This window comes from Schistocerca piceifrons, chromosome 4 (assembly GCF_021461385.2).
Source record: "Schistocerca piceifrons isolate TAMUIC-IGC-003096 chromosome 4, iqSchPice1.1, whole genome shotgun sequence".
NCBI lineage: Eukaryota > Metazoa > Arthropoda > Insecta > Orthoptera > Acrididae > Schistocerca > Schistocerca piceifrons.
Window position 1 is genome coordinate 38,255,242 of NC_060141.1, and position 18,522 is coordinate 38,273,763.

An 18,522-nucleotide genomic window follows, 5' to 3' on the forward strand; every position below is an offset into this window, starting at 1 on the left:
TGTAGAGACGTTCAGAGTACCAGGTAGAAGGACTGGTGGCACGCGTAAACACGTTCGATGCACACAGGGACAGGTACAAAGGCACACACGTTAACACATCCAGAGCAGTTAAAACACACACACACACACACACACACACACACACACACAGTGCTCCAGCTCAACATTTGTATTAATGAACAGTTTTCATATATTCACTTTCTATGAATCTTGAAAGATTGTTGCTACCAGTACTGTAGAGAAGAAAAAATATGAAGATATGTCAGCCATAAATTTTATCAATTGAGTAGTCAAAAGAGCAAAAATTAGGCAAAACCGTCATGATTTTTCAGTTGCAACCAGATAAATCACAAACAAATTGAATGTCACAAAAAAATTACCTTGCATGTTAGTTATTTTGTGGAACAAGGAGAAAATAAATTTGTCTCGTTATTGTAGTTGCACTAATTTATTCAGTATCTTCAAGTGTTAGTTATTGTTCTTAACTTACAGGCAAGAATGAATAAACATGACATTTGTTAATTACAATGAACTTTGAAACTGTTGCTTTTTATTATTATTTACATGTATTTTGATGTGTTCACAGCTCTTGAACCTACAGAAACCCCTGCTTTCATTGTGCCATTAACAAATGTTATGGCTAGGGCTGGACAGAAGATAAAACTGGAATGTGAAGTTACTGGACTCCCCTCACCACAGATTAGTTGGTCTCATAATAATAAGCCTGTAAAAGAAACTAGGGACTTAAAAGTAAGTTTTGCTCTTAATAAATGATATTAGCTAACCATGAAAGTAAAAATTGATAAAACATTCTTTGTTACTAAAAAGGAATGGGTGGGGAATAGGAAAGCCACATAGCAGTAGCTAAAGAATCTGGAAGCACAGACATAGACACGCAGTGCTGGAGAGAAACTGGTAATGACCCTGATCCACTTGTTCCCATTATAGCAGCAGGTAATTGGACACACTTATCTCAAATGGTGTTGTCAAGGAATTTAATCAATAGTCAATGGTATATTTACAACAGTAGTCTGTTCAATGGAAAAACATTTCTCTAAGTCTGTTGCCTGAACAGCACTTGGAAAAACACTTATTTCAGATAACAAGTTTATATATTTCCTAAACACTTTTATCACACATGCTGCAATTGCTGAACATATAAAAAACCATCTGCCATTTCATCTGGGAAATACAAAGAAACTGTCTTTTCACGACTCTGCCATATGCCTCATGCCCACGCCCATGCAGTTTTTGTTTAACTTGGAAACAGTTCAAATCAACAGAAATGCTGCCCACTAGTCCCCTCCAACACAAGTTAACAGTTGGCTAAAAATAAATGGACTGTGCACAGAGTGTAGCCCAGCAGTGAAATATGGTGGGCAGCTGGCTGCAGTTGCTTCTCCTGCTCTGCTGACTCCTCACACAATCCTTGGTAGGTTAGAATGCATTGACTCCTCACATAATTTGTTACCAAGATATTGCATAATTTGTCAGTACTGGCTGAAAGTAGAGCATTAACTGATGATACCTTATGCTTCACAAATAACCTTACAATTATTTGAACATATTGCATAGTATTTGTACTACTTGAAAATGTGTTCAGTGAAATTTGCAAGTAACAACAGTCCTGTGTTTTCTAGTGTTGGCATGTGGAAACATCATTTTATTGTTTGAAGATCATATTATAACACTAAAAACATTTGTATATGTTAAAATTTAATTTTATTTCTGTGTATGGAAAGTATCTTCCATGTTTATGAGTCATTGTCTTCTTCACTCTTTGCAAATGCTGATCTCACATTTATTTTCAAGCTTTTATGCATGTCTGGACCACTGAAAATGTAATTTTGGTTTTGAAATACAAAAATCACATTCACGTGTTCCATTGTTTTATGACTAAAAAGAAAAAAATCGCTTGAGTGCTCCTATCATTTTCGCAATGTCCTATACTAAATAAATGCGCAATTAATTACAGTCAAAGGCAATATTGGTTTTTCACCAGTCAGTAAATAAATTGTTGAGTAATCAACAATCATGATCAATGATTGGACATTCTGTTAACACTAAACAGTGTAAAATGTGTTTTAATACTATGATAATACCACTACATGAAATTCCATAGGATTTTGGTGACAATTGTCCACCTAATTATCACATCTTTCATTTCTGCAAACAAGCTGATGAGGCATTATGGGGTTTCATAATAAAATGACAATGAATGGTGTAATTTTTAAATAAAATTATTGGTGTAATGCTTTCAAAATGCCATAGTGAGAAGCAGATGCAATAAAATATTAAGAAATATTTACACTGTGTAAGACTGGAACTGTGAGTACCAATATATTGTAGATATGAATCGCTTATTTACTTTGACCTACTTCATTTCATTCATTCATTCATTTCAGTGATCATAAACAGGGCGAGATAAAAATACATTTATTATGAGTTTCGTGGAGATTTCCACAGATTACATTTATTTTTAATTTTTGTGTGTAGCTTACATGTAATCAATTGCAAAAAATCTTTTATTTTCTCCAGTTTTAATGGTTTTCTAACGTGTGAAAAGTAATACTTATGTATAATATGAAATGAAATGTGGTAAGGCTACAAAATTTCTGAATTACTGACCTTGTGGTTTAACATACAGATGACACACTTATCTATCACAGAGAGATGAATTCAGAAAGAAAACACAGTTTTCTAATGAGGTGCTCTAATTTAGTTGATTTCATTTTGTTTCTTTTGTAGAATATTATGAGCATTTTAATTGTAAATTGATGTACTAAGCAAGTCTGCATTCACATTAGTGCCTGACATATCTAAATTATGTTTTTGAAAACCAAATAGAGAATGACTGTTAGTATAACTTCATGTCATTCCTGCTTCTAACAAAAAGGAATTAATCTGCCCAGGGGAGGGGCATGGGATTTAGAGAATTAGAAAAGAGGGATTGTACTGCACCAGATAATCATTTTGTTCCTCTCATATTGTAAGAGAAGTCATAATTTCTTCACTGGTTTGCTATAGACAGATTCTTGTGCTACATCTTTACATTCTAGGTCAACTAGTACATCAGAATAATTTATCATTTATGAAAATTAGCTCTGTTTCATAGTGCACATGATCGAATTGAGCAGTAGGAGAAGAAATTTATTGTATGTTTGTTATATGTAGGTGCAGTATGAAAACAACAAAGCAACACTGGTCATAACAGAAGCTTTTCCAAAAGATGCTGGTATTTATGTAGTGACGGCCAAGAATATAGCAGGTGAGGCATCAAGTTCTTGCAATGTATCTGTGAAAGGACGACTACCAACTGAAACATCAGACTCTGAGCTTGCAAGTGACATGGAACCAACTAAGCCATCCATCCAGGTGCCCCTGAAAGACATTATTGTATTTGAAGGAAAACGAGCAAGACTGGACTGTGTGATAGTGGGACAACCAGAACCAGAGGTAATATGTGATGTTCGAACTATTCAGTATAACATATAAGTCAGTGAAATGTTCTGTTTATTAATAGTTGCTTACTTGTGTATGAAGTCAATTATATCCAATGTAGCTATATGAAATATGGGTGATACTGTCACTTTGAATTCAACATAATGTTGTTGTCAACAATTAAACTTTCAACTGCGTACTTGAAGTTAGTACAACAGGTTATTAAATCGGTAATGTTTGACTCCAGGGACTACATTTAATTTCTGTGTATGTATTATTAGAGGAACCAAATGTTTGTACATCAGTGTTGCCTGAGCAACTGATCACTTCTCTAGATTTCTGGCTTCTGATACAGAGATGCTGAAGTTGTGTGTCCACATGATTGTTTGCTGTAAGTAGACTTTTGTGGAGGATGAAGTGAGAGGTCTGTTTAAGCATTAAAGATTTCATAAGCAGCTACCTGTATCAAGCAGCAGCAACACTGAAAAGCATGCTCCCCAAATCATGTCAAACCAAAAGACTTACAGTTAGTAGTATGGCTTACTATAGTGTTATCCAAATTTATTTACACTGTGGTTCAACTGAACCCAATTAGGCCAGAAAATGAGGAGCTCTCTCTTCCTGCATTTGCCGTGACAAAGGAAAAGTCATTAATGTCTTATTTATGTTTCTATCTACTATTCAGTATTTCTTTGCATGGTTAATATTCAGTTTTCATCATATTATCATATAAATGCTAAGCGGACTTTTTAACCTCTTACTCTGAATCTGAAATTTACAGGTGATATGGTATCACGATGACCGACCAGTAAAAGAATCAACAGATATTCAGCTACTCTTCCAAGGTGATCGCTGTTCATTAATCATTCAGGAGGCCTATTTGGATGATGCTGGGGAGTATAAAGTAGTGGCAATCAACTCTGCAGGAGAAGCTAACAGCAAATGCAGCCTTTCTGTCAAATGTAAGATATGATGACTGTTACAATTAGTAATCATTAATAAGGAACTAGAACATAATAACAAGCCATAATCATTTATTTTCTAGAAATTAAAATCACCTAGATATTAAGAGGAAACATAGAGTTTGGCTAAAAATGGAAGTTTTTACTGTTTTAATGTACTGCATTTCCTTGTCACATATTTTGGCTCAAGAATTGTTTGAAAAATGACAACAAATTTTGCTTGCTATGTCTGAGTGCACCTGGGACACTATATATTTGTAGGAAGGTCTTTGATGGACTAACTACAGAGTTATGTGTAGTTGGGGTGTTCAGTACCTTTTATTAACCTTTTTATTGAGTCCTTAGAGAGAAACTATAAGGTCCTGACATTCTAATCACTGTATTGGAAGAGATATGTCATATGTAGCCAGTATTTGACTCAAAACTGAGAAAAATTGGAAATGTAAATAAAAAAAAGTGATGAAAAGAAAGAAAGAAAGAAAGAAAGAAATTTGTGAAATGAAATGAGTATCTCACTACCACTGAGACATACAAGTATCAAATATAATATTAATTAATCATGAAAAGCCACATTGATGATTTGGGACTATGACAGGATTGTGTGTGTGTGTGTGTGTGTGTGTGTGTGTGTGTGTGTGTGTGTGTGTGTGTGTGTGTGTGTGCGCTCGCGCGCGTACTTTCTCTCATAATTTTATCAGTGATGAATCTCCTTAGCATAGCCTGCACCCCAGTGCCTTTGACATCTGCTGGAGGTATGAAGGGTCATTATTTTCAGGTATAAACAGCACATTCACACTCTTAAGTTATAGTGTATTAGAATCTATTTTATGATTCAGTGCCTGGTTAATCAAGAAACATTATTAGACTGTGATAGTCACACTCAGAGTGACCTGTCACACTCAGAGTGACCTGAAACACTATATTCCAAGTTAAAATCATCATATTCTGAAATGAAAAGTAAAGTTTCAGGAATTAGAAGTTCATCCTTCAGCATCTAGTGGGGGAAATGAATATCACACAGATAAAATCTGAACTCAAAAGAAATTGCAAGGTTACATGAAAATGAGAGATAAGTTAACACAGAAAAAATGCCTTCAATAGCACTGACAAAGTCGAAACTCAGGACGTGTAAGGGGCACTCCAATAAAAACTGAACACCTGCCATAATACACAGTCTGTGTGACTGGTGGCCCCACTGTTGTTATGTTTTGATGCTGTCACTGCTGTGGTAGGGGAAAAGCATAGTGTCACATCATAGGTGCACACAGTTATTAGGTTTTGATCTTGGTTGTTGGTGGACTGGTCTAGTGTGTTCGTCCACTTGTTGGCAAGCAGGCAAGCAAGGAAGAGCACAGAGGTGTGGTTTGTTCCCTGGTGGCTGAGAGTGCTTTAGTATGCGAATTTCATAATCACATGCCCACTGTGTACGGTGAACACTGCATGTCTCTGATGTGTGTGCACGAATGGAAGAGGAGATTTCAGAGAGGGGGCACATCACTACAAGGCAATCTGCACACAGGACAGGCCCATTAAGCCATTACCCATGATATGATGGAGCGGATTGATGGCCTTATCCAGGGACACCAATGAATTACGAAGGATAAAAGTTATGTTTAGGTTGGCATTAGCCATGGCTCCGTGCATGCCATCATCAAAGAACACTTGCATTACCAAAAAATTTGTGCTCAATGGGTGCCACATTGACTGACGAAGAGACAAAAGATCAATAGAATTTGTTAATGAAGAGTAGGATAGTAAACAATAATTGTGATGATACTAAATAAAGTACTGAATTAAAAATTCCCAAATTTTACCCCTTCAGAAGACATCCATCCCGTACCATTTCTAAAATCTTTTGAAGATGTGTTACTGGACTCTTGGACAGATTACAATAGCATACGATTTGTGACTAGCCATATGACAGGTGACACAGCACAGCAGGGCGTGCTAAAATTAGAAGATTTTACAACTTATTGTGATTTCAGAACTGCTTTCAAATCTAAATACTAGAACAAAGTGCACAAAATAAATTATGACTTTAACTTTTAAGTTACAAAGTTTATAACAGTAATTCATGGGAAAGCTGTAGAGATTTTGTAGAGTGGCACATTAACAAGGCAAAGTAGTTAGATGATCCAATAGGAGAAGAACACTTGTATTGTATTGTACTGTATGTTAACCGGGGACCTAGAAACGATGGAGAGGCTTCATCCCTGCTGCTACCGCAGTGGTCCGCAACCCCACAACAACCACCACAGTCCACTTCACCCCTCCGCGGCCCCACCCCGAACCCAGGGTTATATAAGAACACTTACTGGGGTTAGGAATTAACCAATTATCATATAGAGTAAGGGACAAACTAATAGGAAAGAATTGGACAAAAGTTACCAGTTTATTGGCATGCTTAGAACAACTTGACACAGTGGAAAGACAGTCGGAGATGGCAAACAAGTAAAGTTAGCAAATAAATCAAGATTTGCTCTGGATTAAACTGTCAGATGAATTATAAATGACCAGTAAACTGTAAAATTTTTTTTTTAAAAGTGGTTTATATCATTTTTCTTGATGGGAGCAAACTGTTGTCATATCAGTCTTCTTCTCTTGATAAGAATCTTTGTAATTAGTTTTGTCTTCTTGATTTTTAATTCTCAGTTTAGTCTTCTTTCCTTCAAGGTTTGTTTCACTTCAGGGTCACCATGTGTGAGAGTTTGGTCGTACATGTGTTTGAAATGAAGTAACATCTGCCCTATTGTATTCGTTGAACTTCCGACTAGATGAAATTGTCTTAAAATCTTGATCAATGTCAATGTGTGGTAAACAAGAACTCTGACAACTTAGAACTGCAGTCAGATTTCATTACATGTTGACTATAAATCAGACACCAACTTAGTATGTGTCTTCATGTTTGACATCCAGTTCTGGTTATAAGATTCAACCAATTAAACAAATTGCTATTATGAAAAGATTCAGTATATACTGTTATTATTGTTTATATACACTGAAGCACCAAAGAAAGTAGTACAACATGCATATTCAAATATAGAGATATTTAAACAGGCAGAATACAGTGCTGTGGTTGGCAATGTCTATATAAGACAACAATTGTCTGATGCAGCTGTTATATCAGTTACTGCTGCTACAGTGGCAGGTTATCAAGATTTAAGTGAGTTTGAATATGGTATTATAGTCGGCGCACTAGTGATGGGACACAGCATCTCTGAGGGGATTTTCCCGCATGACCAATTCACGAATGCACCGTGAATATCAGGAATCCTGTAAAACATCAGATCTCTGACATCGCTTTGGCCGGAAGAAGATCCTGCAAGAGCAGGACCAATGATGACTGAAGAGAAGAGAAATGTGCAATGTGAGAGAAGTGCAACCCTTACGCAAATGCTGTAGATTTCAATGCTGGACCATCAACAAGGGTCAGCGAAAAATCATTCAACAAAACATCATCATTATGGGCTTTTGGAACCAAAGGCCCATTCATGTACCCTTGATGATGGCCCATTCATGTACCCTTAATGACTGCATGACACAAAGCTTTATGCCTTGCCTGTGTCTGTGAACACCAACATTGAACTGTTCATGTTGGAAACATGTTGCCTGGTCGCACGAGTCTCATTTCAAATTGTATCGAGCAGAAGGACACGTATGGGTATGGATACAACCTCACGAATCAATAGACCCTCCATGTCAGTAGGGGACTGTAGAAGCTGGTGGAGGCCCCGTAATGGTGTGGGGCTGTGGGGCACGTGCAGTTAGAGTGATATGGGACCCCCGTACATCTAGATATGACTCTGATGAATGACAAGTACGTAAGCATCCTGTCTGATCACCTGCATCCATTCAGGTCCATTGTGCATTCTGACAGACTTGGGCTATACCAGCAGGACAATGCGAGACCCCACACATCCAGAATTGCTACAGGGTGGCTCCAAGAACACTCTTAAGACACTTCCACTGGCCAGAGGTGTGGCGGCTGACCTTGTTGCGCTGGCAAGTGACGCAGCTGCATGCTCAGGTTTGACAGACCCGTTCTGACACAAGACGTGTGGTGGCTCGAACGCCCGGCTGGGCTAGGTTACGCAGGGCGTCGAAAAACTGTCGGCGCAGCTCGGGTGGGAGCAAAGGGCGTAGGGTGCCGGTCGAAGAATCACATCACACCACACCTCATCGGAAACACCAGGACATTTGGCCTTTGCGAAAACAAGCTATGTTTGTGGGTCCCATAGGAGAGCCAGAGAATCTTCATCAGGAGCTTGGAGGGAGGCTAGATCGGAAAGATCAATGATGCGGGAAACAGCACTGATCCATGAGAAGAAATCTGCAGTGACATTATCTGCACCCTTGATGTAACGGATGTCCATTGTGAATTGAGAAACCAGGTCAAAGTGACGGTAACGTCGAGGGGGTGGATCCTCAGGTGGGTTGCAGAACGCTTTTGCCAGTGGTTTGTGATCTGTGAGGACGAAAAACGAACATCCCTCGATGTTGGGGCGGAAATGTTTGATTGCCTTGTAAACAGCAAGGAGCTCTCTATTGAATGCAGAATGTTTTCTCTCAGCCGTAGATAGTTTCTTCGAGAAGAAATGAAGGGGAGACACCGTGTCGCCCTTGCGTTGTTGCAACACTGCCCCCACCGTGATGTTGCTGGCGTCCGTAGTGATGAATAACTTGGCCAAGGGGTCGGGGTGGGCGAGTGTCACAGTGAGTGTGAGCTAAAGAAGTCTTCAGAGCCTTGAAGGCCTCTAGCATCGGAGCAGTCCAAGAGACGGGTTTGATACCAAAAGTTTGTTTGCCTGATAGCGCATCCATCAGGGGTGCCTGAACAGCGACAGCGGGAGGCAGATGGTGATGATAGTAATTGATGGTGCCAAGGAAATGGTGTAACTCTTTGTAAGTAGCTGGGGATGGCAGAGACGTGATAGCCTGCACACGAGATTTGGGAGGCTGTATTCCCTCAGTGGAGATGGTGTAACCTAGGAAGGAGACTGACACCTGGTGGTCTGGAGGACCGTAGACTGATGATTTTCATGTTCCTCCACTGAGCTGCTGAAAATGAGAATTGTCGTCCAGATAAGCAAAGCAAAACTCGAACTGTCACAAGATAGAGTCAATGAAACGTTGCCACGATAATAGCCGTCTTAGGAATGTCTTCCGGCACCACGGATATCAGGTGGTAGGGGCATTTACAGACAATAACACTGCAAATTGTGGTGCCAGGTAACATATGAGTGAAGTCATTGATGTTTGGCACTGGATAATTGTCAATGATGGTACGAGCGTTTAAGCATCTGTAACCACCGCACATTCGAAAAGAGCTGTCATGTTTGAGGACGAGGTGGATTGGTGAAGACCAGTTGCTGTCTGAAGGTTGCGGAATACCTGCCACCAAAAGTTCATTAATCTGCTGCCGGGCCACGCACAACTTGATAGGGTTGAGGCATCGGACCTTATGCCTAATAGGAGGGCCGGCAGTGGTAACTATCTTGTGTGTCATTCCATCAGTGATGGAAGAAACTGAGAACTGCACATGAGATTGGTTAAGGTCCTGGCACCGAGTCCTCTAGACAAGTAGGGCGCAACGAGGTGTAGCCGTTAGCATGAGTGGGGAAAGGTAGCACAAAAGTCACATGTCTCTTACGGAAGCACGGCATGCGCTTGTGTGGAGGGAGTGGGTGTGCGCGTAGCACCAAGCGAAGGGGAACTGGCGGCGACTGTCCACTGTTAACCATGCACTGGACAACCGGCACGAGCGAGAGCACCTCTGGCATTGCACATGGTGCCACAATGGCCGCTGGGTCATGTGGCCGGTGAGTGAGAGAGGAGGAATGTTTGTCAACATGCGCGGTAGCTGTCCAAGAGGTGGGCATGGTCGCAGCGTGCGCACAACTCTCATTAGCAGCACTTTTTGAAACACACGGCACTGGAGAAGGCGAGTGCGATGGTGGGGTTGGAACTTTACACACAAGTAAAGTTTGTGGACTAACCTGGTGAGAGTTCAAGCTACGCTCAGCTGAGCAATTTTGTTTATGTGGCAGCACCATGGACTGCAGTTGCAGAAGCAAGGTACGAGCTGCGACGAGCTCACTGTAAGTGGATGGATGCGTTGTTTCAGCTTCTTGTTGTCCTGGCAGAGTTACATCCCCAAGTTGTATTCTGACAGTAGGTCGGTAACGTAGGTCACAATGTTCCCCACGAGGGTGGAGCACTCGCGTATGATATCATATGTTGTGGTGGAAACAGAGCGTTGGACGTAGGTGCTGGTGACGGTATGTGAGTGTTTGTAGTATGGTGGAGCACTGAACCCTGTACGACATTCGGAGATAGTTCGTAATAAGACAAAAAATCCATACCGAGGATTGGTTCATTGATGTCGGCAATGTAGCACGTCCACGGAAAATGTAGAGAAGGAGATGGGGTCACCGTAACCTTTACTGAGCCTGAGGTAGGTTAACGTCGACGCGTTGACAGCTCGTAGAAGTGACTTCGTGTCCTCCCTCACACCCCCCCCACCCCCCCACCCCCCCACCCCCCACCCACACCCCCCACCCCCACCCCGTCCGTCCTCCTCGTAGAGAATCTTGATTATTAACTCTTGTGGTGAGCAGGCAACTTGTTCCATTATAGTCTTCTTTGCAAACTCATATTTTGGTGCAGGCAGTTGCGAAGGAGCAGGTCACAAATCAAATCCGGATGGTTGTGGAGGTGTGTGACGAGGCACAGAAACTTTGAGTTGTCATCAGACACATGATGTAACTCAAACAGATGCTCGATGAGCGCGAACCATGATGCCAGGTTGTCCACGTGTAAGGACAGTAGTTTCGGCAGGCAACCAGGAGGGGGTGATAACGGCTGCTTCGGTGACTCCTGGGGTAGCGGCTGAACTGAGGTTAAGTCAGAGGCTGACATGGTAGGCCCAGATTGAAACCAGGTGAGCGAATCTGTAGTAGCAGCAGCAGCAGCTGGCATAGTTGACTGTGTGTCACGAAAACATGACGCGGCAGGCACGGATGGTACTGTGGAAATGGGCGGATGGGCAGCACACGAGGGGGGGCCCGGAAACTGGACCATGAGTGACAAGTGCTGGATGGGAATGACCTGCTTCTGGAACAGGGCGAGAGGCCGGCACGGCAAATACAGGCAGGGCTGTGGGAGTGGCAGGCGGTTGACTGACCAAAAACGGGGACCCCTGCAAGTGAGGTGGGGGCGGATGGGGGTTGAGAACGCCACCCATGTGGAAACTATCTGATGCATAACATGGCTGTAGTGTGTGTGGCAGGCCACTGAGGTGAGGTAAGGGGTCCATGTTATGTGAAACACTGAACTGTACATGTAAATTAGATACAACTGGAACACCACGTGCGGGGAACGGATCCGGCATGGTTTGTAGTAATGGCGGCGTTGCACATGGCCCAACAATAACTGATGTAGCATGCTGGTGGGTGGCTAAACACGTGTTCGAATGGAGATCACTTTGTTCTTGAAACACTCGATTTGAAGAGACACAATTAGAAATATTTTTGAGCTGACATTTCACTGTCAGATGGGCATAATCTGGTTACGCGAAGCCTGAGTCCATTGTTCGCTCTAACTGCATAGTTGTCGACTGTTGGAAACTAATGAGGTTAGCACATGGCGTTGGTTGAACAGAGTTGTGCTTCCATATATTCGAACAAGGCATTGTTTGGCGTGGTCATTGCGTAGTGCGTATAACCTGTTGCATAAACACTGGCGCAGAAGATGCAAAACACGAACGAAATGCGGGGTCACCACTATGGGAATGGGATCGCTAATCGGGATATAGAAAACTTAATTCCCATATATGTCGTAGTTCATATATATAGTAGAGGGAAACATTCCATGTGGAAAAAATATATATCTAAAAACAAATATTCTGTAACTTACCAAACGAAAGCGTTGGTATGTTGATAGAGACAATAACAAACACAAACACACACACAAATTTCAAGCTTTTGCAACCCAAGGTTGCTTCATCAGGAAAGAGGGAAGGAGAGGGAAAGACAAAAGGATGTGGGTTTTAAGGGAGAGGGTAAGGAGTCATTCCAATCCCGGGAGCGGAAAGACTTACCTTGGGGGGAAAAAGGGACAGGTATACACTCGCACACACACACATATCCATCCGCACATATACAGACACAAGCAGACATATGTAAAGGCACCTTTTTAGTTTCTTTTTACCCAGACATGTTTCAGCACTTTTTGTGCTGTCTTCAGTGGGTTATATGATTTTCTTACTTTAAAATTGTTGTTACATATTGACATTTGGAGAAACTTTTGGTACAAAATATTTCCAATTGTGAATGAATAATTGTTGTAAATGTTATTCATCATTTGTTTACAGTTCACAGTTGAGATATGTATTAATTCTCTGATGCACTGTATGTTGTTTATTACCTTGTGTTTAGAGTTCTAGTTATAGCTTAATTGGCAAAAGAGTGGATGTATGCATTAGTTTACATACCTTACGTGAAGCTACTGGGTATTTATGTTGGTAGGTAGTCTGCTGAACAATCTACAACTTGTCATCTGCAAACAGCAAAACATAATTTTTATTTTTCTGTTTATTATGCATTTACGAATGGAAATGAGCACATATCATGTTTGTTTGTGTGTAACCGGTGGCTTTGATGTTGTAGTGTTTTCTCAAATGTTTTGGCGAGGTGAATACGCTGATTTCTGTGACTTATGTTCATTTGACAACACACTTTCTATAAATTTTCAGACGTGGGCAGAGTTTTCTCCACCGTTATGTGTTGTTGTAGCTGTGTAGTATTCATTTGTTTTGTGGCATGTTTTTCTGGGTGAGGCATGCAAGTTGTTCAAAGTAATTCTCAGAGAATGCATTTAGTACAATTTGGAAGATGTTTTCTGTCTACCACCGGCTTTGAACATGTATTTTCGCCAACAAATCGAGGGTAGATTGAAGTCTCCGCCAGTTTTAACTGTATTAGTGGGGTACTTATTTGTAATGAGATTCAAGTTTTCTTTGAAGCGTTCAGCTATTATATCACCTGAGTCATGGGGTCAGTAGAAGGAGCCAATTATTATTTTGGTATGACTGTTGAGTGTAACCTCTACCCATAGTAATTCGCAGGAACTATCTATTTCAACTTCACTACAAGATAAACTACTACCAATAGACACAAACACATCACCATCTACTTTATTTAATCTATCCTTTCTGAACACGGCTTGCACCTCTGTAAAAATTTCGGCAGAATTTATCTCCGGCTTTAGCCAGCTTTCTGTTCCTATAACGATTTCAGCTTCAGTGCTTTCTATCAGCGCTTGAAGCTCTGGTACTTTTCCAACACAGCTATGATTTTGACAAGAACAGCCCTATCGCTGAACTGTTCACTGTAACACACTCTTTGCCCTACCTTTCTGTTCCTAACGAATCCTACTCCCATTATACAAGGGTTGTTCCAAAGGTAAGGTTCCCATATGTTTTACAAATAAAAAACATTGTTTATTGTTATTGATTTATACATCATTGGAAAACTTACACTTTTGTCTATTTTTCAACATAGTCTCCATTTTTTTCGACACACTTTTGAAGACTGTGCTCCAGGTTTTGTATTCCTAAGTCGAAGAACTCTCTCGTTGACCCATTGAGGAAGCGTGTGACATCTGCTCAGACTTCATCGTTGCTCCTGAAATGTTTGCCACCTAAGTGTTCCTTTAGCTTGGGGAAGAGATGATAATCGCTCGGGGCTAAGTCCAGGCTTTGTGGAGGATAGGGCATAACAGTCTACCCAAAGTTCTTCAAAAGCTCCTGTGTTTGATGAGCGACGTGGGGTCAAGTGTTGTCGTGAAGAAGCACTACTGCCTCTATCAGTCATCCTCTCTGGCTCACCGGAGTTTGGTCAATGTTTCACAATATCTGTCTGAGTTTATTGTCATACCAAGTTGCATAAAATCGATGAGGAGTATCCCCTTACGATCCCAAAACACAGTCAGCATAACCTTTCCTGCTGATTGCATTTGTTTGAATTTCTTTGGTGGTGGTGAACCAGACTTAGTCCCCAGCAATTATCACCTCTTCCTCAAGCTGAAGGAACACTTAGGTGGCATACCCTTCAAGAGCAATGACGAAGTCTGAGCAGAGGTCACATGCTTCCTCAACGGGTTGGCGGGGAGCCGTCTTCAAAAGTCTGCCAAAAAAATTGAGACTATGTTGAAAAATAGACAAAAGTGTAAGCTTTTCAACAATGTATAAATTAATAACAATAAACAATGTTTTCTATTTGTAAAAAATATGAAAACTTTACTTTTAGTACAACCCTCGTACCATTTTCTGCTGCTATCGATATTATCCTATACTCATCTGATCAGAAATCCTTGTCTCCTTTCCATTTCACTTCACTGACCCCTACTATATCTAGATTGAGTCTTTACATTTCCCTTTTCGGATTTTGTAGCTTTCCTGCCACATTCAAGTGTCTGACATTCCACACCACGAGTCATAGAACATTATCCTTTCGTGAGTTATTCAGTCTTTTTCTCATGGTCACCTCCCCCTTGGCAGTCCCCTCCCTGAGATCTGAATGGTTGACTATTCTGGAATCTTTTGGCAATGGAGAGATCGTCATGACAATTTTTCAATTACAGGCCACACCTCCTGGGGATACATGTTATGTGTCTTTAAATGCAGTGGTTTCCATTGCCTTCTACATCATCATGCCGTTGATCATTGCTAATTCTTCCACCGTTAGAGGCAGTTTCCCACCCCAAAGACAAGAGACTGCTCTGAAGCTCTGTCTGCTCCTCCTCCCTCTTTGACAAGTTTTGCCAGTCTTTATCCTATGATATATATATGGACCCTACTTTGTTCCTCTCCGATGTGTATTTCCATACCTTTGATGTGAATGGCATCCCATTGTCAATATCTGCTTAGATATATACACTTTCTCAAAATAGCCCTTTCTCATTCTCTCCACTTTTGTCCTGCTGTTTGCTTGACTCAGTTTTTGCTTGATTTCATTGAAAACTCTCTCTCACTATTGTGTCCACTGCGAATTATTATTATTATTATTATTATTATTATTATTTTTTTTTTTTTTTTTTTTTTTTTTTTTACCTTCCAAACTTTCATTATATAACTTTTGGTCCCCAACAAAAGTCTGTAAAAATCGTGTGTATGTGAAATCTTATGGGACTTAACTGCTAAGGTCATCAGTCCCTAAGCTTACACACTACTTAAGGGGCTCCGGAACGCCCTATACTTGCAATGTTAAAATAACGCTTATAAATTACATCTTTCCTCACAAAGTATTTGAGGTAGGAAGTTGAACTTTTTACAGATTATTTATTGGAATATGGGCTACAACTTAACACAGGGATTTTACAAAATTTTAGTTCAGTTATTAAAGATGATTTTTTTTTCATTTGTAATGAAAATTCACAACATTTTTTTGCAATTTTTTATTTATATATTCAAAAATATACAGTTTTTTGGAAAAAGGCTGTGTTAAATTATGCAGAAGGTACTGTGTAACCTTTACTGAAAGTTTGAAACAAATATGTTTGGAAGATCCTTAGAAAACATGTAATTAGTATGAGAAAATAAAAATTTTGGGAATCGAGCGACAAAGATTGGATTAACTTTTTAGTGCATTCCAGGTCCATAGGATGGATTATCTTCATCCTCTGCAAACTCCTCCTCCAGCTTCCTCTTGTTCCTCCTCCTGTTTACTCTTGCTTGTATTTCTAGACTCTTTACAGCCCTGTCTGCAGCCTGAAGGCGTTCCTTGTCTAAAGCAAGCATCGCTCGTACCATGTTAGAACCTATCTTCATTCCCATATTTCTAAATACCTTGCACCTTACAATGTTGCCATCATTGAAAGTCGCAACAGCATCATACACACCAAAGTGAAGTGTTTCTATTCCAACAAATACAGTCTTGGGGATTCTCGACCATATAACACTATTTACACTTTCATTGGGGTTTTGAGTTTTTTCGTGAATACACCTTTTCAACAGTTCAGGTGCTGCTAAGTCTCTGAAAATAGGTTAGCCACAACACATACTTTAACTCACATCACTAAAATGTACCTGATGAACACGGACGTTAATAATAACACCATTTGACAGCAGTTTAACAGCGCCACAGTGGGTCACGCCCATGTAGAACACATTTCAAAAAAAATTTAAAAATAGTTGTAGTCTTCGGAATTGAATAAATTATATATCTATTAAAAGGTAATAGTCTGCAGATTCAGAAAACGCAAAAAAGTAAAAATTGAACTTTTCATGATTTTGAGCCTTTCCGGAGCCCCTTAACTTAAATTATCCTAAGGACAAACACACACACACACACCCAAGCCCGAGGGAGGACTCGAACCTCCGCCAGGACCAGCCGCACAGTCCGCAACTGAAGCGCTTTAGACCGCTCGGCTAATACCGTGCGGCGTGTAAAAATTGCAGTTCAATGATCAAGCATCATTGTTTCTTCATTTAGGCGTAGGAAAAATGCAAATTTCTTTCACTTTGTCCATGCCAGGTTCAATACTCTACTCTGTTATAATGTGGCCAAGAAGTTTTATGCTCCTTCTATGAAATTCACAGACACTCCTGCTGTCTTGATATGACCTAATACTTCCTCAGTTGTTTCCATGTGCCCTTCTCATGAACTTGAAGTGATTAGTTTATCATCTACATATACTGCAATTTTGCTTAAAAGTTGATCCTGTAAAATGATATCCAACGTCTGTGTGAAAGCAGACATAGATATATTTAGTCCAAATGGTAGAAAGTTATATTGATAGCACCTACCAATAGAGAGGAATGCAATGTACCATCGAAATTCATGTAGCTGGATTTGATGGTAGATTCACGCTCTTAAATATTGTAGTTCCTTTAAATTTCTACAGGACCTCTTCTACATTTCCTGGATAGTCCATAGTCCAATTCTGGTTCAAAAATACAGTTTACTTTCCATGCATCTAACCTGATTCTTACTTCTCATTAAGTTTGCCTACTACAAACAGTGTACTATTATATATAGGATAATAGACCTTTCTGTTATACGCAGTTCAAACATCCTCTGTATTTTTTCCCTCACTGCAGCTTTCATGACTTGCTGTGTTGGGTGCAGTTTCTTAAAGTATGGTTGGTGTGGCTTTTGTTACACCCAGTTTCCTGGAAAATACTTATTTATACTCAAATTGTAGAATGGCTAAGTGGTTTTATTGTATTATACATATTTTCTATTGCAATTTTCTGAATAATTTCCTGTTCTTCAGTTGTTCATTCTTCTTCCTCTTCTTCTTCTAGATGCTGTTTTGAACTGCCGTATTTCTGTTTGTTCCTGCTTCCCATGGTCTTCTTCAGTCATAGTGTAATATATGCTTGTCAAATGCCTCAGTATCCTGTACAGCTTTCTTCATTTTTAAATGTAACCCTTTGCTCTCTTTCTATCTTCTGAATCTTCATGGTGTTTTCACCAGAATTAACCTCCATCTGACATTCCATCATCCAGTTTGCACTCATCACACACAAATTTGGCACTACCAAATGCTCCATTGTATACATTTCTCCCTCTATTTCCACATCCAGTAATACGTGGCATTTTATGGATTTGTTTATAGCCCCGATTGCACTTAATATTTTTTATCCATTTATGGGAAAACTTACTAATTGGTGTCCATTTTCCCATAGTTTTCCATATAAATTTTTGAAAATAGAAAATATGTCACTTCCTGCATCTAAAATGGCTTGCACTTTTAAATTCTCGATTTTTATGTTCGTTATTGGTCACCTCTCATATTTTTCCTGTAGTTTGATCTCTGACATCAGTTCCTGTTGTTTTTCTTTTATTTCTTCCGTATGAATTACTAGTATTTGTGCTGACTGTTCATTTCCAGTTCCAGATTGGGTCTGTTCTAGAGCTATGCATAGTTGTCTGACTCCTGAGTACAATCTCCTCCTTCCAATATTCTTTGTGTGTTTGGTACTTGTCTTCATCCAACCAGTGCAGCATTCAATATCCTCTGCCATGCTGGAAGTTCTGCATCGTGCCTCATGCCCTCATTTGTATTGTGTGCGTTTCTGCCAAGCTCATAGACCACCCCCACTTATTCTGTCCCC

General features: G+C 40.1%; 1 protein-coding gene across 2 annotated transcripts in view; it reads left to right on the top strand.

Annotated features, from left to right (window-relative positions):
- Window positions 1-18,522, top strand: part of LOC124796341 (titin) — a 1,000,763-nt gene that overhangs the window by 793,592 nt on the left and 188,649 nt on the right. For both annotated transcript variants that reach the window (XM_047260475.1, XM_047260476.1), the window contains 3 exons: window positions 587-750; window positions 3,175-3,456; window positions 4,223-4,403. In XM_047260475.1, the coding sequence (XP_047116431.1) occupies window positions 587-750; window positions 3,175-3,456; window positions 4,223-4,403 (627 nt within the window). The remainder of the gene's footprint in view (window positions 1-586; window positions 751-3,174; window positions 3,457-4,222; window positions 4,404-18,522) is intronic.